The sequence below is a fragment of the Paramacrobiotus metropolitanus genome, unplaced genomic scaffold, assembly GCF_019649055.1.
Source record: "Paramacrobiotus metropolitanus isolate TYO unplaced genomic scaffold, Prichtersi_v1.0 Parri_scaffold0000128, whole genome shotgun sequence".
NCBI classification, from domain to species: Eukaryota; Metazoa; Tardigrada; class Eutardigrada; order Parachela; family Macrobiotidae; genus Paramacrobiotus; species Paramacrobiotus metropolitanus.
Genome location: NW_026570348.1, coordinates 91069 through 116142, shown reverse-complemented (window position 1 = coordinate 116142; position 25074 = coordinate 91069). Strand labels below are relative to the sequence as shown.

General features: G+C 42.5%; 5 protein-coding genes across 6 annotated transcripts; 3 read left to right on the top strand and 2 right to left on the bottom strand.

Annotated features, from left to right (window-relative positions):
- Nucleotides 1-772: 772 nt before the first annotated feature.
- Nucleotides 773-6285, bottom strand: LOC129598709 (vam6/Vps39-like protein). The gene is given in 15 exon segments (XM_055496738.1): nt 773-1061; nt 1151-1576; nt 1699-1801; nt 2154-2180; nt 2183-2453; nt 2794-2954; nt 3028-3292; nt 3599-3868; nt 4025-4456; nt 4563-4661; nt 4720-4767; nt 5038-5256; nt 5607-5677; nt 5772-5849; nt 5947-6285. Coding segments are annotated over 15 exon segments (2763 nt in total). The 5' UTR covers nt 6020-6285; the 3' UTR covers nt 773-841.
- A 154-nt stretch (nt 6286-6439) lies between these two features.
- LOC129598745 (uncharacterized) lies at nt 6440-8395 on the top strand. The gene is made up of 2 exons (XM_055496783.1): nt 6440-7366; nt 7771-8395. The coding sequence occupies exons 1-2, from the start codon at nt 6584-6586 to the stop codon at nt 8221-8223; spliced, it is 1236 nt and encodes a 411-aa protein (XP_055352758.1). The 5' UTR covers nt 6440-6583; the 3' UTR covers nt 8224-8395.
- Nucleotides 8396-8838: 443 nt separating this feature from the next.
- LOC129598713 (alpha-mannosidase 2C1-like) lies at nt 8839-14904 on the bottom strand. Its single transcript, XM_055496741.1, has 8 exons — nt 14491-14904; nt 13446-13887; nt 12288-12706; nt 11660-11994; nt 11184-11540; nt 10318-10919; nt 9836-10134; nt 8839-9454 (listed from the first exon to the last, which is right to left on the bottom strand). Exons 1-8 carry the CDS (start codon nt 14811-14813, stop codon nt 9049-9051), a joined length of 3183 nt encoding a protein of 1060 aa, XP_055352716.1. The 5' UTR covers nt 14814-14904; the 3' UTR covers nt 8839-9048.
- A 1059-nt stretch (nt 14905-15963) lies between these two features.
- Nucleotides 15964-19011, top strand: LOC129598742 (acetylcholine receptor subunit beta-like 2). Its single transcript, XM_055496778.1, has 6 exons — nt 15964-16557; nt 16896-17062; nt 17273-17427; nt 17659-17816; nt 17937-18320; nt 18507-19011. Exons 1-6 carry the CDS (start codon nt 16458-16460, stop codon nt 18827-18829), a joined length of 1287 nt encoding a protein of 428 aa, XP_055352753.1. The 5' UTR covers nt 15964-16457; the 3' UTR covers nt 18830-19011.
- Nucleotides 19012-19379: 368 nt separating this feature from the next.
- LOC129598743 (acetylcholine receptor subunit delta-like) lies at nt 19380-22263 on the top strand. 2 transcript variants are annotated; one of them, XM_055496781.1, is made up of 7 exons: nt 19380-19583; nt 20041-20170; nt 20234-20303; nt 20638-20792; nt 21024-21181; nt 21260-21643; nt 21850-22263. In XM_055496781.1, exons 1-7 carry the CDS (start codon nt 19487-19489, stop codon nt 22227-22229), a joined length of 1374 nt encoding a protein of 457 aa, XP_055352756.1. In that variant the 5' UTR covers nt 19380-19486; the 3' UTR covers nt 22230-22263. The 2 variants fall into 2 exon arrangements, with proteins under 2 accessions (XP_055352756.1, XP_055352755.1); XM_055496780.1 differs by having other exon boundaries at nt 19381-19583; nt 20041-20303.
- Nucleotides 22264-25074: the final 2811 nt, after the last annotated feature.

The window sequence follows — 25074 nt, the reverse complement described above, 5'->3', positions numbered from 1 at the left end:
CGTGCTGACGAAAAAAACATTAAAGATGCTGTGGAATTCTCCCTGGATATCCGGTATCCAGATGGATCGTCGCGAGTGTTTGCCTTTCCCCTTGGCGAGTTTTTTCTGGAGTTGAGAGGACTTTGGATTCGTTATTACCGGGAGAGGCACGAGCAAGATGCAGAGTAGTTCCCTGCAGAACCAGCAATAGTCCGCCAGAATTTTTCGAACGAGAATTCGAAGGGTGAAAATTGGATCTACTTAGACTACGTATTGATTCGGTAACGATGTGTGGCTGACGCTGGTCTTCCTTTTGATTTTATTCAGTGTAATTATTTAGATGTTTTTTTCGCTGTAACTCGCGCAAAGGATCTGCTTTATTGGCTTACTGTCAGATTGTTAAGCATATTTTATTTTATGTACTCTGATGTTTTTCTCAATGTTTTTCTCAACCCTTAGACTACCAAGTTTGGTGATTTGTCCACGTGATAAATTTTGTGAATCCACTTCTCCGTGCAATTGTTTCCCAACGCGAAAAATTATCATCCGCGTTGCTGTCGTTTTTTTAAGACAAAAGGGAAAGAAAACGGAGCTTGGAACAATATGTGCAGATATGGCTAAATTAAGTTGGGAAAGTCTCGAATATATAATCCAGAAATAATAATTTAAATCACCTGCTTCAGTTTGCAAAAATTTAGACATGTGTTATATTTTCCCGGTGCTGCACAGTACAGAGATACATACGTCTTACGCGGTCGCAGGTACTATCAATAAACAATTATATTAATAATTATTCACATTGCTTAATTAATTGTGATTGATTGTGATCATATGATTGTGATACGTCTGGTGAACCGGTACTTCAGCTGCGCGAAACCCAAAAAAATTTCCAGAACAGTAGTAAAAAAGCATCTCTCATACAACGTAGCATGCAAAACTTGACAAAATGGTTCGGTAAAATAATAAAATCACAGACAAGATGGATGCAAACATATTTCGCATTGAAACCCGTGACTGGGTCTATATAACGTCTGGGAATCCACCAAGCGTAATGTATTTGTATAAGGAGTTTGGTGAAAGCCCTGTTAAAAAACATATTAATTAAAAATAATCAAATGTTCTTTTCAGCTAAGATAATTAATAACATCCATAAATTTTGATTTTGTCTTACGTATTTCTGCCAATGCGCTTCCGGCAGATCTCACACGTATCATCCTCACTCAGCGTGAACATCTCCCCCTCCCAGGCAATACGCCGGTACTGCATCTGCAGATACTCCGCGTAATGCAGACTCTTCATCAGTTCCACCTGGCGGCGACGGGCTGTCAGCACCTGCAGCGCCGTGATGAGAAAATCCGACAATTCCGCCACGGACACCGTCTTCGGCACCAGCTCCATGCCCTTGGCGTAGTCGATGCGGCTGCTGTGCCGGCGGAGGATGCGGAAAGCTTCGTCCAGCTTCCGTTCCGTGGAGGGCGGATCATTCAGGAGAACGCCCAGTGTACTGGGTTCCGGTGGTTTGACGTAGGTTTTAAATAGAAGATAATATACTTGAGAGGCGTCGATGTTCTTTGGATCGTAAAACTGCTCACAGAACCTACAATGATGCAAGTCGTTAACACAAATGCACAGCCGAATGGAAACGTCAATAAACTCTACGAACAACCTAAAGGTTGCTCCACAGCGTAACGACGCCAATGCTGTAAAAGGAATACTCACTTTTCGGCTTTGTCGTCATCCTTCAGCACATGAACATACAGTCCGAGAGCCTGCTCAAACCGACCCATGCGTCCCAAAATCAGCGCGCGTTCTTCGAACATGCCTGGAAGAAGACAAAGCTCCGATTTATCCAAAGCTGATCGTCACCGGCATAAACCAAAACGTGAATCGCTACTAGGATGCTAACGTATGCACTGCACACATTTTTGCGTGAACTGTCTTTAAAACAAATTATCGAAACATTATACAAGACAAATATAAAAAAGTGTCAAAATAATAAAAAAGGTATCACGTAAAATACCCACATAAACTCTTTCAATATAAAATGAAAAATTCATTTAGCAAAATTTACCATTAATATGCCGGAGCTTTACACTACTTCTACGTATTTGTACACTACAGGTTCTTAAGAAAGCCGTGCCGTTTGTCCTATAATACCACTGCTCAAGCCTTACACTTTAGCGGGACATGTGCCAGCAGACCGCCGGTGTGTAGTTCTCGGAAGCGGCCAAGAAACCCTGCAACGTCTTCCGCAACTCCGAGATGGCCACCGCGTCAGCGTTATCTTTAATCAGCCCCACGCGCTTGAGGTAGGCTTCTGCCAGTGCAGTATGGAACGCATCCGTCTCATCGTTCCACACATTGATAATGTGCTCCAAATATGGCACCACGAGGTCCGGCGCATTCCGATTCAGGAATTCAAACACTCGATCGCGCGGAATGTCGATGCAGTCAAAATTCTCATCCGTGAAAATCTGTCAAAAAACACGACGTCAAATGCCTATCACCGTCACTGTTTCAATAAATTAACTGTAATAACTTTAATGGTCGCAGTTATGAAAAATGAACCAGCTTACAAGTTACTATCAAACATCCAGTTCGTTTCACATATAGAATGCATACGAGTACTGTATTACAACAACAAAAATTATGCAAAACTGCAGCGATTTACAAGAAATAGTCATTGTGTTTTGAGAACAAAAAATTTAATCAAAATTAGTAATGCACGAGAATTAACACAAACAAGTAACAACACACATATTCAAACAATTCTAGTACCGCTTTGCGGTAATGTACAAGGAACACGGAACTCACCTTTAGACCATCAATGGGTTTTGCTCGGATAACGTAGCGCGCATACTGGAACACCAAATCCAGTTCATCTTTGGCGATTTCTCCCAGATACTGCGCCATTTTCAAATGGCCAGCTAAGGTCGATTTCGGCAGATCCATCTGGCCTTTTAAAAACTCCAACGCTGTTCGAAAAAAACAGTCCGTTAAGTACGTAAACACCCGGAAGCAGGTATCCATACAAGACTGACAACTGACCTTTCTTGTGGCATTTCTTGCTTTTGTACAAAATGATCAGCTCATCCAGACGGTCGGCTTTCTTCAAGCAACGCTCGCTTTCCTCAAAGTTGCAGTGGTTATCGGGCAGGCGCAGCAGCGTGCTGACCAGGAAGCGGTTCGTTACCAAGTAGCACTTGAGTAGCGATGTATCTACAATCTGCATTAATGCGTCCGATTTGGCGATTTCTTCTTCAGTGCGTTCACCATTGCGACGGCTGCTTTCCAGACTCAATTTCTGTCGCCACTGTACACCCAAACACAAAAGTTACACAGAAAATCAAACGGTATTACAGTGCAACAGGGCAAAACTCAAGTTGATTAAACTGCAGAAAATTAAGAGGTTCAACAAAAATCAGATTATTACAGAATTTCGTTAAACAAAGTGTAATTTGTTCAAATTATTAACATTACACACTTTCAAGTGATTATAGTATACTTGTACTTAACCGGTAAAACAAACAATATGCAGTATCTACTGTAAATCGGAAAATCTGTGATCGATTCCCTTTCCCAGTCCTGTTTTCGTCACATTCCTGTCTAATAAAATTACCTCGGTTAGATATTCGATGAGCGCAAATGTGGCTTTCTCCAGCGACGAGCCGGTTAGTTCGGGCAATTTACTGGGATACACCATGGTTTCTCTGACCGTGGGAAGGAAGTCCGGCAGTAAACCGATTACAAACGGTGGCTCCGTGCCCAGTTCAGAGTACAGACCGAACGATCTGCGAAATTCATGATCACAAAACAGCTGGAACGCATAAATATTTCGAATCCGCTGAAACCATTCCGTCTTGATGGATTCGCCCACTGTCGAGTATTTCTGCAAACCAAAAAATAACAGCACAATAACATGCCGAAAAAAGTGTATATACAACTGTACGTACGAAAATCCAAAGTAAACTGATAAATCCAGTTACTGTAAGGTAAGCAACAAAAAAGCAGAACTAGAATTTTCTAATTTTTTCTAATTGTTTACCGCAATATTTTCCGCTAATTCAAACTGTTTGGCATTCAGCAGCCGATCAATCAGCTGCACCGACGTGGCGCTCTTCAGCGCCCAGATCGCCGTGGGCGACGCAATATACGTGATTCCCTTGGTGTGCGATTCACAGGCCCATTTGGCCTTGGCAATCTCGATCCGCTGCATGGCCTCGTCGCCCTTGCCGGCTGGTTCGTACGGACGGATCTCCACATAATTGGGGAAGAGGGCAAAGAGGAACGGGGCATCCTGCGCGATCTGGTTGGGCACACCGGACCACGTCAGCGTCTCGCGGCTAATGTTCCCGTCGGGCGTGGCAAACACGCAGCGGTTATCGTAACCGAAAGCGATACGCCCGTCCGGCAGCGGCAAGATCTTGGGCTCCTGGTTCTTATCGATGGGGAAGAGTTTGTCGTAATCGCCGTTCAACTAGAAAGACAGTTTGCGAATCTGGTGGAATACTGTACGATAAGCATGCGAAAATTCACACAGACTTTATCATCCACAGAAGCAGAAAGGTACAAATAAAACGTACCCTCATTCGTTGATATTCTCCGGCAACGTTCACGTATAACACATCGTTGACCCACACCACACATTTCGGTGTATCTGGCACACTTAATTTAACACCGGTCTGCAAAATGCAACATATTAGCGGAATTTCGGCAAATGAAAAGCGCAAGATAACCAACCTGCACTTCCTCGAATTTTTTCTCGTACGAAGACTTCAAGTAATACACCTAAAAAATAAATGTATATCAGACAAAAAATCACTGTACTAAACACATCAATCTAAGCAAGAAACGGAAAAAACGCTAAAGATTCAAAACCGGCAAAGTAAAACATAAAACAGCTATTTTTTCCACAACGAAAAATAAAATAACGAAAATCATTATCATATAGATATGGCTTTGAACAAAGTTGGCTGGCAGAGCAACCGGGTAGTTTTACATCAAGAAAAATTATTTTTCCCCAGAAAATTTACGATTTATTTTAAACAAGTAGCGTACCAGCAATCGTTGGCGAACAACCACACACATGGTCACTTTGGTGTTGAATTTGGACTCGGGATCCCGTACGGTGCACAACGTGAAGAGAGTGGCGCCTTTTGTCTTGCTCAACGTGTCCAGCACCGGGAAACTGCCCGATTCGGTCGAGCCCAGATCGTGAATGCTCACAATGTTGTCGGATAAACACACCAGCATGTGAAACTCCGGAATCACCGCCAACTGCAACCAAGACAGTGGGAAAACACCAAAATAAGTTATCTTAAAAAATTATTAATTAAAATAATTAAAAGAAACCGAAATAAATAAAGTATGCAAAACAGATAAATATAAAAAAAGGAGTAATCAGAGTCAATAAGTAAATCAATAGATAAAAACAAATAAATAAACAAAAATAGATAAAACAATAAACAAATAGATAAAAATCAAAGATAAAATTTATTTTCATATATCAAAATAAAAATCATGAAAAAGTTGTCAACACTTAATTACCGCAGATGTAAATGGTACAAACTAGAAAATGCCCCCTTTATGGTGAGGGCACTAAAGAACAATATTCATCAGTTACCTACCTGGGAAATGGGCTTCTTAGAGAAATTCTTGCTTGATTTCACCAGTGATATCTCCGCCTCTTCGATGCCATCTATGACGAGAAAACAATTAAATTGCCAAAGTATCGAAAAATATCATAAGTGTAAGTCGAAAAGACGACCTGCGCGATAAACCGTACAGCTAACCTTTATTAAACGTGCCACGGAATTCCGTTTTGTACATGATCAGATGCCCCTCGCGGGTGCCCACGAAGATGTTGTCCTCTACGAAACAATAAACATCGAAACAAGTTGCAAGCGTCAAGCAAAATTTCATATCAGACATTGACTTAAGCACAAAAAAGAATCCCTGTCGCCATACCATACGTGGCTAACGACTCAATCGTCAGCGGAAGACGAGGCAGAACGCTGACGAGCCCGTAAATGTCCAACATGTTTGCAATGGTCGTCCGCTTTCAGATGTTTCTCATTAATGATTAAACCGTAATTCCACAACGCTGGCTCAGTGGCACCTTATGGTGTCCAATATCACGCGTTGACATCAACTGTGCTGCCCTGATTACGCGCTAGAACAGCAATCCAAAATCATCAGGCGACATCAGAGATAGATCCGCCAAAAGGCGCGGTAGAATTCGAAAGATAATCAGACACGAATTTATTGATATAAAGTAAATACGAATTAAAAGTAAATATGCTATAAATCTAGTAACGGAGTTCATACAAAATCCACGAATCAGCTGGTTTTCCGATTTTTATTCAAGTAACCTCCCGTTATCAGCGCTTTCGTGGGCGGTCGCCTATTTCCGGGTGTTTCAGCTGCTTCAGTGCGTGCACGAAATCGCGAAATCAAAAATTTTTTAATTTTTCAGCTTGATGGCCCATCAATGATGGGTCTTCTTTAATGCACTCTTTCCTTTTCCGAGTTTTTCTGAGCTGAGTAGAAAGTTCAGCTCAGCTCATGCTTTGCTGTTTAAACTTGAAATCGTCTGCATATTGTGATGATGCACGCAACAGTTAGACGACTTGCATCGTGGTGTGTTTTCTGGGACGAACGATATTTCTGCCGAACGCTATCGCTTGACATCGAGCGATGTACCTTCTCTACGCGATCCTTTGGTGCGTCTGGTACCCGTGAGGATGGCACTCCTGTTCCTGCAGATGCGAAGAAACCGGATGCCGCGGCCTCCATTGACGAGTATCTGAAATCCGTCCATCTCAAGCACAAAATCCGCAATGATTTCGCGATGAAACACGAGTACAATCGTCTGCGGCGCATGAGTCGGAGCTTGACGCCTGTGCAGCCCATCGCGGAGCCATCCTTCCTCTCATCACGAATCCAGGGAAAAGCCGAATCCAGGCATTCTCCACAAAATTACCTTGATCCGGACGCCATGCTGTCCAAACTGGAGACGGCAGATCGCGAAGGGAAAGCGCTGCCAATCATGGATCTTGTCAAATACGCTTCCACCTGCGCACAACACGGACGCGTCGAAGGAGTAGAACTCTGCCAGAAAATCATGGCGGAGCATAATGAAGAGGAGTTTGAGAGACAGATGAAGCTGCAGCACTACCTGGGCAATGCGCTATGGATGGCCGGGCGGTTTCGGGACTCGGTAGACGTCTTCAAGACGGCTTTTCGCGATTATCCACTCGGACGACGGAAGATTATTAATCTCTTCCGTTTCAGTATTTATCGCGCTGTGAACACCTATCCCTGTCCGGAACAGTTCGATTCCCTCAACGAATTTGTCGATTACGCGGCGGAGTTTAAGGAATTGCAGGTTTGTGTTATTTGTAGAAATTATTATAAGACTTACAAAAGAAAAATAAAATCGTAATAATTGAATATTCTCTTGAACTCTTGGTGTACGAAATTTTCTCAATGAAAAATTCTTCTGAAATATTTTAAAAGTTTGGAAGCAATAGTTTCCTAACAGTAATACATTTGGAATTAATAATACTCTGAAACAATAATAATTATTATAATAATATTTTTGCACCGGTATTATTCTGAAATAATTCTGAATGCGGAAATAATTCTTTGAATTTCAGTTTTCTCTGAATTAAAAAAATAGGTTAATTAAAAAAATAGATATTCCAAAATAGTAAACAGTATTATTAAACACTTACTGTTAAAGGTAAAAAGCAAAGATGGGTTAGATTTAGTAGAAAATATTGTTCGCAGGTGGGTGTATTTTTATGGAGGGCGCTGTTCCAACATCCCTCGCCCGCCGCCCTCACTGACGCCGATAAGTTATTATCCCGGCATCCGGGTGTCCAACGCCTGATTCCGGGTCAGTGCACCACCCTCCTGGAGCAGGCCCGTCGCGAACGGGATGCCGGACTGCTGTACCGCCTGCTGACGCTGCTCAAAGACATCCCGACGCAGTTCAAGGATTTCAAGCATTTGTCGGGGTGTGCGTTCGATGCGCTGATGGAGATGTACTGCCGGAATGAGGATGTGGAGGGCGGGAAGGGTCTGCTGCAGTTGGGAAATGAGTATGCTCTGGAGTATGGGCCGATTATGTGGCCGGAAACGGTGCAGCGGTTGGACAGGATTAACCCGGCGCAGAAACCGGTGGAGTTGCCGGCGATCAAACCGATCGCAAAGCCCAAAGGATTTAAATTGCAGTTTTAAATTCTTAATGGCAGGGTGATGTTTTTTGTGCGTGTTTTGATTAAGTTCGTTGTCCTGTTATCTGTCACTCTTTGAACTTCGGTTGAAAATGTCGATAAAAGAAAGATGAACCGTCCGTCAAAGGATTAGCAGTATTTTATGAAATAAAATATAATTAAAAAGATGAAAAATTCGTATCAGAAAACATTACTCGTATTATAATTAACCATCTGATCATTTTAACAAAAAATTATTACTTAATATTGCATGTCAGATAAGACAAGATTTGCGAATGTAGTGGTAACCCTCGTTCGGGAGAGTTTTTGCGTCAGAGAATCAGTATTGAGATACAACGTGGAAGTGCAGTGTCTGTCCTCGGAACATTTAGTGACATGACAGACAGCGAAGATGTTTTTTTAGCTTTTAGATTGGCTGATCGGGAATGATTTGTACCCGATGTTGTTTTTCTTGGCAGCTTTGCTGTGGTCTTGTTTATATGATTGAAACAGTATACCAGACGTAAACGGGTAGTATTTGCCATTGAGCCATTCATCTACCAAGTCACCTTTTTCTGCTGATACTGTAAAGCGACTAATACGCAACTGCTACGAAAATTACTGGTTCGTGCCTCGCAGTGAACAAGAGGTAACAAAGTACGTTGTGTAATGTTTTAGCCCAAGCTTCGCAATGCCATTGCAAGCTTCCTGCTTAATATGTTTCAGGTACTCCTCGTTGCGGTAATTCTAAATTTTCAAGCATTAAAAGGTACAGTACTAGCAGACAAAAGTTATCCAAATGGAACAAAATAAAAAAATAAAATGACAGAAAAAGCAGTTGCCGAAGCTATCACCAATGTCCTGGGGTAGTCGACGTCAAGAACACAACAAAACTTTTAACTTCGAAAGCCCGAAGCGTCACCACAAATTTCTTATCTTTCACTGGCGTTTTCTCGCCGACGAAATTCTCCAGTAAATCACATTCCTGCACCGCTTCCACGGGAAAGAGCGTTTCCACCGCAGCTACGGCACTTCCGCCATAGCTTTCGTATAATCTGATGACTATGGCACGCGACTGACCATTTTCCGCTGTTTTTACCGCGTCCAGAATCACTGCCGGATCGGATATGGTGAAAAATCGCACTAAACCACTGCGTTGGGCTTGATCGGAATCGGTGGGGGTTTCATATGCAGGATCCCAGGTATCGTTCAAAGAGGAAGCGTGCTGGATCAGTTGAGCTTCTTGGAACGACCCCCTACAGATATAATTTGCTTAATCAGACATATTCTATTTGAAAAAACGACGAAATTTACAAGTGCACCAATATAAAAACATAACGATCTTAAAAATAAATAAATTCGTAAAAGATTCCTTCAAAACAAAAAAAACACTAATAAAATTAAATGAATTACAAATAAACTATTTAAAATGGATCAGAACTAAATAAATTTTAAAATTTAATAACTACCGAGAACTGTAGAATCGAGCCTAATCAAACTATTCGATTAAAAGTGTGCTTTTAATACGATATCGGTGTGGTTTTGTTTTATGAAGATCGTGATTAAATTCAATCAATAAACTGGAGTCAAATCAGATCGAATTGCTGTTTCATACAAAACGTAAACTAGCTACTGACCAATGCGGCATGATGGCGTATTTTAGGGGATGCACACCCATGTCGGCTTCGGGATCGGGTGCTTTGGGCGACCGCAACAACGACAGCGACATCGTGTTATTGCGGACGGAAAATCCCTGATTGGTCAAATTGATCACCGACACTCCGAAACCGTACTCGGACACATCCGCCCAGCGCTGACAGCACACTTCGAATTTGGCCCAATCCCAGGACGTATTGCGATGCGCGGGACGCTCCAGCCAGCCGTGCTGAATTTCATACGTGGCTTTCCTGTTTTCTGATGTCACGTTCGCATCGACCTAAACGAAAATAAATCCTAATCATCAAACAACGCAAAACAGGATAAAATATTAAAATTACACAAATAAGTTATAAATAAAAACTCACAACATATCAACATTAAAATTCACTTATTACAGTATTTTAAATGGAAACTTTTAAAATAGACTAAAAATTAATTCCCGGTGGATGATTTTACATACCTGCATTTTCAGGAATTTATGTCTTTCCTTCCAATCCACATCACATTCCACCTGGACGATGGGCGCAGCCGGATGCATAAATAATCGCATCCTCACTGGACACGCATCCGATACGCGGAACACACTCGTCACATCAGCCTGCCCAATTTCAAACGAAACAACCTGATAATCAGATCGACCCGGTGCTTCCAGATGATAATCCATGCAATCCCAAGCATCCCAGTACAGCGGCACATCGTCAAACAGCACCAGTTCATTGGCTCGACCGGATGGAAACACGCACTCCCGCGACACATCCGTTCGTGACTTTTTGAGCAACATGGACGAAATGACACAAAGCCGGTTCATCGTAACGATGAGGAACTGATTCTCCATGCGAATGGAGTCGTCTTTGAGTTTCTCTATTTTGATGGTGTAAGGGAATGTGTTGAGGTAGCGAATGTCGTTTGTCATGGAATACGGCGGAAGGACTGCAAAAATCCCGGATTGGGGATTGCGGTAGTGGATATTTCCGCAGCTGGCGTTGAAATACGGCGGCTGGCTGGACGAAAGGAAATTCAGCGCGGAGACGCAGTCCTGGTTTAACGTGTCAATCAGACTACCTGTATCACAAATAAATAAAAGGTCAAATTTCGGAAAAATCATTCAAAATGAAATTCGTTAAAAACGCTTCGGAAAAAGAGGCGATCTGCAGAATCCACAAACTGCAGTACGGTTACTTCCAAAAATAAAATTAATAACATAAATCCCATTACTGGTAAAAAAGGTAAAAATATTTGACTGAAATAATTATCCCAAAAAAACGCTTATTTTAACTGAATAATGACCCCAAAAATAAGAACAATTTCCCAATATCCCATATTTACCGAGAATATTGTTTGCATCTTCGAAGACCTTCCCGATCGAAGTGCCCGGAAGTACATCATGAAACTGCTGTAACAGGAAATCCTGCCACTGTTCTCGGCGGTCGACCGGTTCAATCCCAATGAACGCGTACATCACGGCATCGAGAAACTCCCCATCACGGAAGAGATTTTGCGCCATCCGAATATTCCGCTTCAGCTCTGCCTGCGTCGTGTAGGTGCCGTTGTGCAACTCCAGATACAACTCCCCGCTCCACACATTCAAGTTCTTCCGATCCTTCTCCATCGCGGCAAAAAAGTCGGCAACAGTCTTATCCAGAGAGATTTTCGGGATACCGTCCACGTCTTTCATTCTTCTTCCTAAAACGTCCATGTAGCTTTAAAAACATTGAATAAACCCAAATTATTAACTGCTCTATAATACAATAATAATTAATGAATGAAAAACGGATTTCATCACACGGAAATTGTGATCCAACCTCGTTCGATCATAACCGGCGTCGGTCCGCCACCGCCATCTCCGTAACCGTACAGCATCATACTCTGCGCCACACGACCCTTGTCTTTTAACTTCTCCACGGTTTTCAAGGCATCTTCCACCGTCACATTCATCCCGTAGCTTTCGCCCGGCGGGAAATGTGCCAACACTTCCGAACCGTCAATTCCGCGCCACAGGAAATTATGATGGGGAAAAGAGTTAACAAGGCTCCATGATAATTTAGCGCTAAGGAAATATTTGATACCCGCCTGGCGCATGATTTGTGGCAGTTGTGCCGAGTAGCCGAATGTGTCTGGCAGCCAGAATGTATCACATCTAAGAATGTGCGAATTAGCAAAACTTAATAACGCTAATCAAGTTAAAAACGTGCAACAAAGTACAATAAAGAAACCAGTGAATGTACCATTCCGAAAAAATATTACAATTAATTTTGAAATGTTTATAAAATTCTTCCAATTCAGAAATACAGTAGTTACTTGGTGTTCCTAAAAATAATTGGCGTTTTCCGAATATTAATTTATTAATCCATCAAAAAACACTAAGCTGTCACCATCAAGAAACAATTCGGTTGCATGCACCGCAGTGCAGGAGAATTTAGAATTACTTACTTAATTCCGAATTCTTCTTGAAAGAACTTTTGTCCGTACAGGAACTGTCGGACAAACGACTCTCCACTGGGCAGATTACCGTCCATCTCCACCCAGGTGCCACCGACCGGAAGAAACTGACCTTTCTTGACAAATTTCTTAATCTGCTCATACACAACCGGATAATGGTCTTTCACCCAGCGGAACTGCTGTGCCGAGGAAGCCACAAACCGGAAATCCGGATACTCCTCCATTAAGCGGATCATGGTGATCCAACTGCGGCCGCACTTGCGGATGGTCTCGTCATACGCCCACAACCACGCACAATCGATATGACAGTGTCCCAAGGCGAAGATCTCATGCTGGCTGTCACCGTTCTTCTGGGCGAAGAACTCCGATGTCAGTTTGCGCAGCTGGGATATTTTAACAGACGGATCAGTCTGAAAAATATATGAAATAAATCGAATTCAAGCACGACAGTCATTAATTGGTAAGGGAAAGTGAAAAACGTGGAAACATAAACTTCCAGCAACAAATAACTCGCTCATCTTTCTCAGATTCCCAAGTAAAAAATATTAGTAAAAGAAGCCATCTGTCGAAATTTCTTTGCGATGATTATTAGTTCTTAGAATATTGTACTGCAACCTTCGGACCGGAAGTGGGACCCGAATTCGCCACTATACTACGGAAGTGTACTATTCAAACGAGTTTGCTCTGATATACTAAAGTTTGCAAATCATCGTCATTCATTAACCATCAGTCTCAGTACTGGGCGTCTGGGCCTATTAGCCGTCAACAAAACCAAGCAAAGCACACAAAGAGTAAAATAACTGTTTGGTACAAAATGCAAATCGTATAAAGACTTGAACTCATTCGCCATCAACAGCATAAAAAAGCACTACCAAACTACCAGTAATGATTCCCCCAGAATAATATTCTTTTCGAAATTCTTCTGCAGGTGCTATATGTTGAATAACAACAGCTCGGCACCAGCCACTATACTACGGCAATGCAATATTCAATTGATACTTGAACATACAAAATTTGCGCCTCCATATTGAGCCAAGAGAATAACAGTAATAAATTATCCGTGCACTTTCCTTCGAATTTCTTCAGCAGATTCACACACTCGTACTGTGATCTCCAGATTCCCACTTTCGTAAACGATTTGGAACATACCTTAAAAGTGTTGATAATGTGGTTAGCCAAGTACATGGCTTGATAATTCCTCGGATTATTCTCCGGGAGACATTTGGCCATGCCGAACAGTATTTCGAAATCCGTGAACAAATCAAACACTTCACGATCGAAGAGCGCCACCGCGGCCTTCTTGACGCTGAAGGTCTTCGCGGGATCCGGTGGATTAATCATCCCACCGGCACCCGCTCCGAAGAGATCGTTGCACGCGACTTCCAGCCATAATTCCCGCTGGCGCTGACCGGCTGTCAGCTGCTTGCTCAGCACGTAGCAGTCGCGCATCTGGAAATCAATGCCCCCGCTAAAGGCCTGCAATGGGACGGTCCCGCCGGCTTCGTATAACATGGCCTCGCTGCCGGAATCCCACAGGAGATGCACTTCCCGCCCGATCCACGCTTCCGGGATACAGATATCCACGATGAACCTACATAACCTCCGGTTGATAAAGGACTCCAAAATTTATTTGAAAAATTCATTTTCTTGAACAGAATTTTTTCCGGAATTTTGTTAAGCAAAACAGTAGCAACCTGCAACCGCAAATTTACCCATACAACGACAATTCACGACGAATAGCGAAAGAATCGTAAATAAATTCACAGCCACGTGAATTTCAAATTTTTTAATTAAAATTTGGAATTGACAGCGACAGAAACTAAAACATGAATAATTTATTAATGTAAAATTATTTACCATGAACTGCCAGATCAACAATTAAATCAAGTTTGCAAGATTAGCATTAAAGATATCATTAATTTAAGGCAGCACTGAAACTGAACATTAGATCCGAATTTCGTTACACAATTTTTAGTAATTTTGAAAAAATATTAAAAATTTCGAAGAGTTCTAAGCACCTGGATTACTATGGCTTATACTGTAAGACGCTTTTCTCGAATATAGCGAATTGTTTCAAGCACGGTAACAAAAAATGACTATTTCGATACAAATGCAGAGCTGAAATATCTACACTCTGAAACTTTAAGATCAGTGACGCCGTCGCTGCGATTTCAGCAATGAACATTCAACATACCAGTGCGTCGACCAAGTGGGTCCGAAGGGTTCACCGAGGGTGTACGGGGCGAAGGCATCCCGACCAGGCACTGGCACCTTCCATTCCGGTCCACTGTCATCGTCCCCATCGGAATCAGAATCGTGCGACGGGTGGGGAACGAGAGGACGCTGGGTGCGAGCAGCGCTCGCATTCCAGTGCAGAATGCTGACAACGGGCTGCGTGGCAGGATAGATGCGTGCACGCAGACCCACATCCGCGAAGTAATCTTTGGATAGGAACTTCTCGATCCGCTCGAACGTGGTGCGGCGGTTTTTCGTTAAACTCGCTACGACAGAATCCATGGATGTTAGTTGCAACTATCGCGAGCGTACATCAGGGAAAAGACTATTCCGAGGCTATTTTCCAAATAAAAAAACAAACATTAAAATTCAATCAGCCAGGTTGTTGTTGTTGTAGTGAAAAGCGGAGGCGTTTCGCTCACGCCTATATAAACTGACTGCGCCACTTGGCGGTCGCAACGTGCACACAATTTTTGCGTTGGTTTTTGAGAGGTTTTTTTGAATTCGTAAAACCAATCCGCTGAGTACAGATCTGTACGTACAAAAACATAGTATTAGTACTCACGATAAATTTATTAAAATATTACAATTATTAATAGTGATGTACTAGCGGTGGTTGCGAACCACATATTGCACGACGAACGCCAATACCACTGGGGAATGGTATTGGGATTGTGGAATTGGAAAAGCGTGACGTACGCTCTTCGTGGCGTCAGACAAATTTGATGCTCTTGACGAAGACTTATTGCAGCACCTCGCGCTTCGCGCTCGGTGCAAACTAATGTAAATAATGTTATGTTTACCATTCAAAAGAAATCTAGCAATTTACTGCCGTGTAAATACCTGCAACACTACAAACAACTGTGACGGAGTCACGACATGCGTACCTTTTCCTTTTTTTAAATACTGAAATGAACAGTTTTACTGTTTACATAATAGCTGCATACGTATCGAACTAATTTTACTTATTTGTAAAATACAATTATGTATTATTATTTACAATGCTGATAAAAGATTATGGTTGTGGCTGGATTAAATTAATTTTAAACCTACTTTAAAATTACTTTAGTAGAATAATTACTTTATTTGATTTAAGTTTGTAATTTGCGTCCAATTAATTTGGGGCCAAAATACGAATCCCTAACCTACCGAGAACATCTAACGCACTTCCATTGCAAATTTCCACCTAGCGGAAAAATGGGTGTGTACATGTAATATTGCCCTCGTATAACCGGCAAAGCTCCATTGAATTTGCAAATAATCAGATTTTATCCTTAATTGATAGTGACTGTTTGTTATCGATAAAAGGCGAAGAAAGGACTTTGCGGTGTCGATGTAAGATTGCTATCGCCATTCGTGATCTAATTTTCATTCTAAGACACTCGACCAGCAAAATACGCATATTTTGCGCTGAACGTATTCTGCACATGTGGGAATATCTATAGAAGTACTTCTATTAGCTCTATAAATATAGCATAGGACGTACCAGTACTAAAAAGTGTTTTGACGCATGTATCGAACTGAAAACCTCGGCAGCATTATTCGATCTTTTTTTAGTGTAATATATCTGTATGTGCTAAAACGATAATATTATAATAATACTTAACCAATTCTTGACTCTTTGCCTTTCTTTCCACGCAGTTGCAAACAGTACTGTACTACATCCGTTCTTGCCGCAAAGTGCAGTAAGTGCTGCGTGCAGCTTCTTCAAAAACTATGTGCCCGGCTTAGAGTTCGGGATTTCCATCTTCTGTACTAAGAGCGTGGAAAGAATCTCCATAATTCTCCACTTTATTTCTATGTCATATTGTGATTCACCTTTCTATATTACTGATAACTGATCATGGAGTGCTCATAAAAATATCATAAGGTAGACTCAGTTCAACTCGCGCGCCATCAGGAATCCAGAAATTCTATGCTAAGGCAATGGAAGTTTTGGAGAAACAGTTTCCGTTATCCATCGCACTAATACTCATATGCTGGAGCGTCAAGGGAAGTTGCAAACAAAGTACCAGTCCAGCAAACGGTAAGCCTCGTGCTGTTTCTGTTTTATTTAATGTTCGGTTTAATACCGGCTTAATGTTTCGGTATGGAAACAATGTTAATCGTCGAAACAACGATTCACGATTTCCCTTCCCCATAAAATGCTGCCAGGTTTTAGGAATCGTATTCTTGCACAAACAAAATATGTTATATAAATAGTTATAATCTCAAGCTCCGATTACAGCTCGATTAATAGAGACGTCATATCTACGCATTTATGTGGAAAAATGTACTTAATTAAACTGGGATTTATGGAAAAATTCTGCGTACTATGGACACAGACGTTCAGTACATAAAACGATAAGTTAACTTTCTTGCCAGATGGTGTCACCGGAACTATTTTCAAAGGCCGCGAAAGGTCTGTGGCCGAGAAGCGATTACGGGAGCAGCTGCTAATTCGCTATGACAAACCAGTTATGCCCAACGCCAACAACACGCAGATTTTTATGCTTAAAATGGGAATGATTCTCACCGGCATACAGGAAGTTGTAAGTTCTGATTGTTGGATTAACGCACACCGTTATGACCAATGTAAAAGTAAATATCGACCAGTAAACATAAGCCAGCTAGAGAGAAAAAGGAATGTAGGCTTTCATTTGACGCTATAGTGTATACAAAGACGTTTATAAGCAAACTCGTATAGACGGTACAGTCGTATTGACAATTTTGGATATTGTGAAAACGCGGACATTATATAGGATTGCAACAAACAGCGTGTAACGGTCAGTGCATGGATGAAGCTGGAGTGGTACGATGGCCGGCTGACATGGTTTCCTGATCAACATGCCAATTTATCCAGCCTGCCTTTCAGCGATCAGGATGTGTACATACCGGAAGTGCAGCTTTTCAACCGGTTAGTCGTATACAGTACGGTCATACCGACATTGCTCTTGCACGGACGCGGTCATCCATTATACTTATGCATCACTTTTTTTTAACTATTTCTCATAAAACAGTATTTTATTATGCTTGAGGTCACGTACGCATTGTACTTTAATTTTATCTGTGTGCAATCAAAATCCGTAAAATGTACTTATGATCATATCGAAATATCTAACCTGTACGAAGATTGTGTGTGACGTAGATATAAAGCGCGCGATACTTATGTGTTTGCTCCGTCATTGGTCATCGGATACTTTCACGGCGAATTAATTTGGCTACCGCCATCCTCCCTGGATGTGCCCTGCTCGATGGATATGTCCAAATGGCCATTTGACAGCCACATCTGTGTTTTTATCTTTGGTACGGACTAATGAAACCACAATCATAAAATGTTGTATCTCATAATCAGTACTTAAAATTGATGTTAACCATGAGAATGTGCACAGATCTATCATCTTTCTTATACTTACTTAACTGCAGGCCACGCATCCCGTGACAGCTCCACATTCCAAATCTATCCCGATTCGAAAACGGTGGATTTCGAGACGGGAACGGGAGTCAGCGCCACAAGCAGCCGGCGAGAATGGTACATCAGTGATACTTCCGTGGAGCGCACGACAAGTTACATCCTGGATAACTACGACACTATCCGCTTCTACTTGACCTTTACCCGCGTACCCTCCGTGTTTCTGCGCTCCTGCTTTATGGCGCCACATGTGCTGTTGATCACCGCGCTGTTTTTACTTTGCACGGATGACGCTAATGTGCGGCATCTCATGGCAGTCTTGCAGTTGGTGACGGCCATGGCGCTGGGAGCGACCATGTGGATGATCATACCGCCGGCTCGTTATCTCCCCAAAATTGGTTCGTGTCTAGCGCTTTCTAGTGGGACACCAAAAACAGTTCTTGTGTGCCGAAAAATTTAAAAAAGTATAGATTTACTTAATGTGCAGTGTAAGTAAAGATATACAAAAAATATAAAAAAGCCTAAATATGTATAGGCACGTATAAAGTAATGATAACTTGGTGACCTTTGGTTAAACTTTTCAGCATACCTGACCTCCGGGATACCGGTTGTGATTTTAACGATTTTGATATTCACTTCGTTGCTGGATCGATTGGCCCAGAGTTACGCGTCCGTGCCGCGTTGTATTGCTGTGCTTTCGCTTTGCCTACGACAATTTCCCGGGAAACTCTTCAGGCGGGAACGTCCACGAGCCAGTGGGCAACTCTTGCTAACGGACGGTCCCACGCTCCACCAGCGTCCGGAATGTAAAACGACATGGACGGATGTGGCAGCACAATTGCGCGTTGTAGTTTTGTTATTGTATACCATTTCCTGTGCATTTCTTATTGGTTTGACGTACAACTGAATAAATTAAATAAGCAAACTGTAATTTTGGCTCAGCCACTATAAAGTTGATGTATTGTTTTTTTGCAGATGCATTGTTAACGCCTAGGTATTGTTAATTGTGAGCTCAACCCAGAAGTTGTTTTTACCAACATCGTTTTTGTGCTCATTTTGAGCCATTAATATACCAACTGGAAAAATCTGACGTGTGTGTTAATTTTAAATTTTGGGACACATTGTGGATGCGAGTACAAAAAATATAAGAAAGTGTGCTAATGTGTGCTTCGTCTTCTACGTGCGCAAATCTTGATAACTATTGCATAATATCTATATAAGCATACGACTTACAGAATTACGAGGCTTAGACAACAAGTTTTATAAATCATAATACACGTGAGTTTGTGATACCTACTTATTAGCTGCCGTCTTCACCGTGTATAATAGAAGCGTCCTGTAGATACTTGCGACGGCAGATGCGTATCACTCAGTGGTGACCTTTGTACAGGCAGCTATGATTGCTTGTCTTTAAAAGTCGCAGTGTTAAGAAAGGAAGATATAGAACGCGTATAAATAGTATTTCATACTGTTTTTTCTCCGATTAAAGCATTTCACAGAATACAAATCAGAAACTACTTCCTAATTGTTAACGTTCACGGTGCAGCTGTGAAAACGCACAGGAATGCAGCTGCAAAAGCGTGGATTCGGAAATTATTTTGTCTTGTACATTGCTGCCTTTTGGTTAGCATCCATTCGAGCTTCCTTACTTCCTTCTTCGGGTAACTATTATTATAAAGACGCAACTATTGTATTTTGGTTTAGTAAAACGTTACGCTTTTGTACTCTAATTCCATTTTCAACCGCAATGACCACGTTTAAAAATCATGTACGAGTAATTGTGATTGCTGTGAAATGTATGTGTCAAATTGTAGTGCCGTTATTAAAACTAATGTTAACTGTAAGCTGGGAAAATTTATTGTACCCGTACTGCTGTAAATTTGTAACAGTTATTATATAACATAATTGTAAGTGCTTATAGTTTAATATGATTAAATGATAAAATGCTGGAAATACCGAGTAAATTTCGGATAACTAATGAGGACGTACCTGTAAAACTAGACAGAATATTATAGCTTTACAGGTACGTCCTCATTAGTTATCCGAAATTTACCCGGTATTTCCAGCACTTTAACATTTAATCATATTACCCTGCATGGTTTGCTTAATGTTGTTCAGAAGGCAGTGACGTTGATGCCGACCATGAAGATGTGGAAATGGATGGAGAAATGGTGGATTCGGCGGAAGAAGAAGTGACTATGTCAGCAGCGCCCGTGTACGGGGCATTCCTCGTGGGCGAAGACCGAAGTGAGAACGAAAAGTTACTGCGCTTGTTGGTTATTCATAACTCTATTTATGACAAACGTACTGGACCGCGATTGGCCGATGGACAGTCCATCAACGTGTCCATGTCCATCAGTTTACGGGGAATTATGGATGTGGTGAGTCGGCATGCAACCACAGTACGAGTATTGTAGTTACATGAAAATATTTACTAAAATCGCTAACTTTATCAGGAAAAAGAAAGTTATTGCTGATTCTCGACAGTAAGAACATTAATGCTTATGTAAAGTTTCGTAATTATTATTCTTGCGTGTCCAGGCGAAGCATAGAATCGCATGTGCGATGCTAGGGTAGGCATTTTCTGTTAATATTAAACATAAAAGTGCGTATTGTCATAGATTGCTTAATTCTGATTACTTACTTTGACGATAGGTACAGTCAAATTTGCAGAGAACTTTAAATGTTCTTTTGGGCCGTTGGGCAAATTTTCAGAGTGAATACCAGGGTTATATCACCATAAATGCCGAAATGGGCTTCAAATGGTATGATCCACGATTACAATGGGATGCGGCGAAATTCTCCAATCTCACCGTCATTCCCGTTAGCGATGGCGAAATCTACCATCCGAATATTTATCTGCTTAACAGGTACCTGAAGCCATTAACAGATTTTGGAGCAATTAACTTGATTCTTGCATGCCGTATGCATATATATTCGATCGCGTTCTAGCTACTAGACAGGATACGAGCATAGAATAATTCCTTCCTACTGGAAGCAAACACACATAACTGAAATTAAATGCGTTGTATTGGATCCCGGAAGCCGGTTAAAATGAACGATGTATCGAATGACGAAAAGCCGCTTCCTTGTAATTCCAGCTGGAATGCTAAGGAATCCAATGCCTTTGCACCAGCCGTCGCGATGGTGTACAATACCGGAAAAGTGTTGTGGTATCCGCGAGCCACACTGAAGGCGCCATGCTTCGTCGACACACGCTACTGGCCATTTACCGCCATGGAATGTGACCTCGTGTTCGGTAATTGCACCTAGAAATACTACAACAGGATAATACGGAATGAATTAGTAAATCGCATTTAATAATTACGCTGCCTAGGATCGCCATTAATTAATGACCACGAAGTGCGCCTGTACTTCCATACCAACGCCGTCTACGTTCGCTCCTACATGGAAGGTCATCAGTGGCGTCTGGTCAAAGGCGGCCAGTTTATGGTGCCGGAGAATATGGATGATTTGCGCCGGAAGTACGGGAAGGAACTGCCGTGGATTCGGCTGTACTTCGAGCACCGACCTTGTCAGTTTCTCTACACTATCGCGCTGGCGTCCATCGTTATGGCGGTCGCTTCGGGTTTGCTGTTTGCCTGTATGACGGATGTGCGGATCAGCATGATTATGGGCGTTATGGAGATTATTTTTTTCGCTGGACTGCATTTTTATCTAAGTTTTATGATGCCGCCTAGCTCAAAAACGCCACTTTTTGGTAAATAAATTATGTACCTCATAATTAATTAGAATTAACTGTTTCAAAAAACAGCTAATTTAACTTCCTTTACTGTAATTTAAAGTTTTGAGAGTAATACTGATTCTACTTTAATTTATTTTACTTTATTGTTACTGTTACTGTTACTTTACTTTACTTTACTAGCTTTATTTTGAATAATTATTATGAATAATCTATTTCTCCAGGAATTTTCATCACTGACACGATGCTCCTGGTCACCATATTATTGTTCTTCACGTACATCATCGCATTCCTGCAGTCACGCACCTCCAGTCCGCCGAAGATTGTCGCCGCAGCGAGCCGCGTAATGAATGTCCTTTCCTGCAATGCCGGGGTGCCCAGTAAACCGTTGTCGCTACTGCCCACGTCCGGACCGGAAATCATCCATATCCACCGAGAAATCTGGAGGCAATTTGCTGCTTTCCTTAAGCTGGTGGTGGTGATTTTGTACATGTTGTGTATCCTAGTGTTGAGCTTGGTAGCGGTGACGCCTTTTATGGAAAAGCTGAAAACCAGATGGGAAGTGGAGCGGGCCGCTCTCAGCAGTGTTCGCCCATTAACATAAAATTATTATTAATTACTAAACCATCGGCTATTCTGTGACTAATAAAAAGGGTACTAAAATTTAATCTTATGCTTCTTACTGTAAACGGTAAATGCGCTTATCTGTACGCAGATTAAATTTAAAATAAGGTCATGTCTACGCGCGAGAATACTCTCGCGCTATGAGTTTTGGCTACGCGCGAGAGTATCTCGCGCTATGAGTATTGACTACGCGCGAGTTTTTCCCGCACAAGAAAATTACGAACAAAACGTTGAAGAGAAAAAACCGCGCGAGAATATCTTACGGAATATTTTCGACCGCCAATTTATGGGACAAACTGGGAATTGTACAGTTTTTCGTATGATTTTTCGAAGACACGTCCAGGTACGTCAAATTTATCATTTCTTAAGGTGGTGAAGTTAGAAACAGAACAGTTACTGTATCATTCAGTATGTGAGCAATTTTCACAGCGAAACTGTTCTGTATCCACTGGGCAGATGCAACCGCCGGCGTATTTCCACCGTATATGCTGCTGTCACTGTGCAGCAATTATGATCTTTCACCGTGGTTTTCGTTCGAGGATTACGGCCCTGCGATCTTGGAGGAGGCGGCAATGTGCCGGTTTCAATGATGGTTAAAAACCAGTGGCGCAGTTCGTCCTCCCGGGCGTAGTTGGCGTTTTGAATCTGCTTGCCCAGTAACAGGTCATACGCAAAGGCAAACGAATATATTAGGCAGTTATTTCCTCCAGGGGATTGTCCATAGACCGGGATGTACTCGATGCTGACCTGGCCCTTGCTGTCTGGATGGGCAAACAGGAAGTGTAACTGCAGTTTCAGCCAGTCTGTGGGCAGTCGACCCGTCGAACAATAGATCCGGGCGAGACCAGGGATGTCACAGTTGTACAGCGCGCAAACGTAGTGGTTTACGCCGTTAAACATGGGCTGCACAATGCTTACTCCATGCATCCGCATGTGGAAACGTGGCCTTGCGAAGCACTGGTCGTTCTCTTGGCACAGAGGCAACTCTGCAGGAAGTTCTAACCCTCCTTTCTGGGGAAACGCAATGCGCAGCAGATAGACTCCTGCGTTAAGGAGTCTCAGCTCCAAATCCGAGCCACTTGTTTTCAGATTGTTGATATCCTCTCGAAGCACCACTAATTCTTCACCGAATCGGTATGCGACTTCATTCTGACCTTCCACATGGGTAGCAAGTATCCGAACCGCACGCATAGCGGGCGTTTCTCCTGGACGCGGCGGACTGTGGGGTATCCCGGCCGACTTCCGCCGCGGCATGCCGATATCGTTAGATGAAAACGTTTGGCAATCGATCGTCCCGACCCGCGCAGCGCTGTTTTCACAGTAAGGAAAAACCTTTCTATTCGATTTGTGGTGTTGTTGCCAAACGTTCTCAGCTCACGCCGCTTTGCCATGCACCACATCGCCGAATCCTTCGCCCAATTCTTTTCGCAGTAACTTCGCAGCCTGTCGGTGCAACTCTGCAGAAATATGGCTTCCCGTTCTTGGAACATGCCTTCTTGTGGCGCGTACAGTAAACCACGGAAAGCCGTCAGCAGACCTTGCTTCTCCGTGACATTCAACTGTTCTTTTGCGATCTGGAATTTCCATGTCTTTATTGCGTGGAATGCACAAATAAGTAGGGGAATTCCGCCGGTGTGGGCGGTAAGCGCCAGCTTTTTTGCAGACCAGCTTCACTGAGCTGTAGGGGAACGTGTCGTGAAGCGGATGCGTCTTTGACGTTTTCGCATTGCCGCCGGGATTTATAAACACTTGGTGTGCTCGCTGGCTCCAATGCTCCACCGCTCTCAAAACCTCCGCGTAAGATTCATAACGATTTCCCACTTTAAGTTCTGACGCCATAACGGCTGATAGTTGAGTATACTTAAAATATCAGAAAATGTAAAATGCCGGTACGGTCAGATTTTGTAATTCGTGCACTAAAAGGTGACCTATTGGTTGCCATGTGGTGATAAACACACTGATTTAAACTGTTTTTTGGTAGTTTGTTTTGTGCGGGAAAAAAACTCTCGCGCGTAGTCAATACTCATAGCGCGAGATACTCTCGCGCGTAGCCAAAACTCATAGCGCGGGAGGCTCTCGCGCGTAGCCATTTCGTTAAAATAAAAAAAGTGACAAAAAATTTTGAAACATGGTATACGCTTGTTGCAATTCGCATTATTTTATAACCCGTAAATTTAGACAATTTTAACTACGAAAAGTATTAAAGTATGACTGTATAAACCTTCTAAACCGGACTACATGTTCACACATCACACCGGGCTACATGTTCCGTGCAACAGGCGTCGAAACACTCGGACCTCTGGGACCAGACGCCTCCCGCATGGTCACCGGCGGCGGCTTTCGTCTTGTCAATTGCCTATGCTACTGACAAGACGAAAGCCGCCGCCAGGGAGAAAATTGACCATGCGCTTGGTCAAATAACTTCCTGGTTCAACGAAAATTCTTTGTGTCTGAATGAACGGAAATGCAAGTTAATGTATGTTTGTTCAGAGCAGCACAGAGATAAATCTATACCGTCAGTGAAACTTAATGACCAGAAGCTGGAAGTGGAAAAGTGCGTACGCTACCTCGGAATCGACATTGATCAGCACCTAAAATGGAGCAAGCACTTCGCGAGAGTTGAAAAGAATGCAAACTACGGGATATCCATGATTAATCGGGCAAGGGAAGGGCTAGGTCGGTCTCAACTTCGGAGCCTTTACCACGCCTGCGTCCAGTCACATTTGGACTATTGTTCGACTGTGTGGGCGCCGGCGTCTGTGGCACTGAAGGAAGGGCTGGCTAGGCTACAACGCAAAGCACTACTGGCCATGAATGGATACAAA

Coding starts and splice junctions, on each gene's coding strand:
- LOC129598745 (XM_055496783.1), top strand. CDS start 6,584: ATGATGCACGCAACAGTTAGACGACTTGCATCGTGGTGTGTTTTCTGG. Junction 7,367..7,770: donor CGGAGTTTAAGGAATTGCAG/GTTTGTGTTATT, acceptor TATTGTTCGCAG/GTGGGTGTATTTTTATGGAG.
- LOC129598713 (XM_055496741.1), bottom strand. CDS start 14,813: ATGGATTCTGTCGTAGCGAGTTTAACGAAAAACCGCCGCACCACGTTC. Junction 13,888..14,490: donor CCCACTTGGTCGACGCACTG/GTATGTTGAATG, acceptor GAGGTTATGTAG/GTTCATCGTGGATATCTGTA. Junction 12,707..13,445: donor ACATTATCAACACTTTTAAG/GTATGTTCCAAA, acceptor TATATTTTTCAG/ACTGATCCGTCTGTTAAAAT.
- LOC129598742 (XM_055496778.1), top strand. CDS start 16,458: ATGGAAGTTTTGGAGAAACAGTTTCCGTTATCCATCGCACTAATACTC. Junction 16,558..16,895: donor AAGTACCAGTCCAGCAAACG/GTAAGCCTCGTG, acceptor CTTTCTTGCCAG/ATGGTGTCACCGGAACTATT. Junction 17,817..17,936: donor CATCTGTGTTTTTATCTTTG/GTACGGACTAAT, acceptor ACTTAACTGCAG/GCCACGCATCCCGTGACAGC.
- LOC129598743 (XM_055496780.1), top strand. CDS start 19,487: ATGCAGCTGCAAAAGCGTGGATTCGGAAATTATTTTGTCTTGTACATT. Junction 21,182..21,259: donor GGAATGTGACCTCGTGTTCG/GTAATTGCACCT, acceptor TACGCTGCCTAG/GATCGCCATTAATTAATGAC. Junction 21,644..21,849: donor CTCAAAAACGCCACTTTTTG/GTAAATAAATTA, acceptor CTATTTCTCCAG/GAATTTTCATCACTGACACG.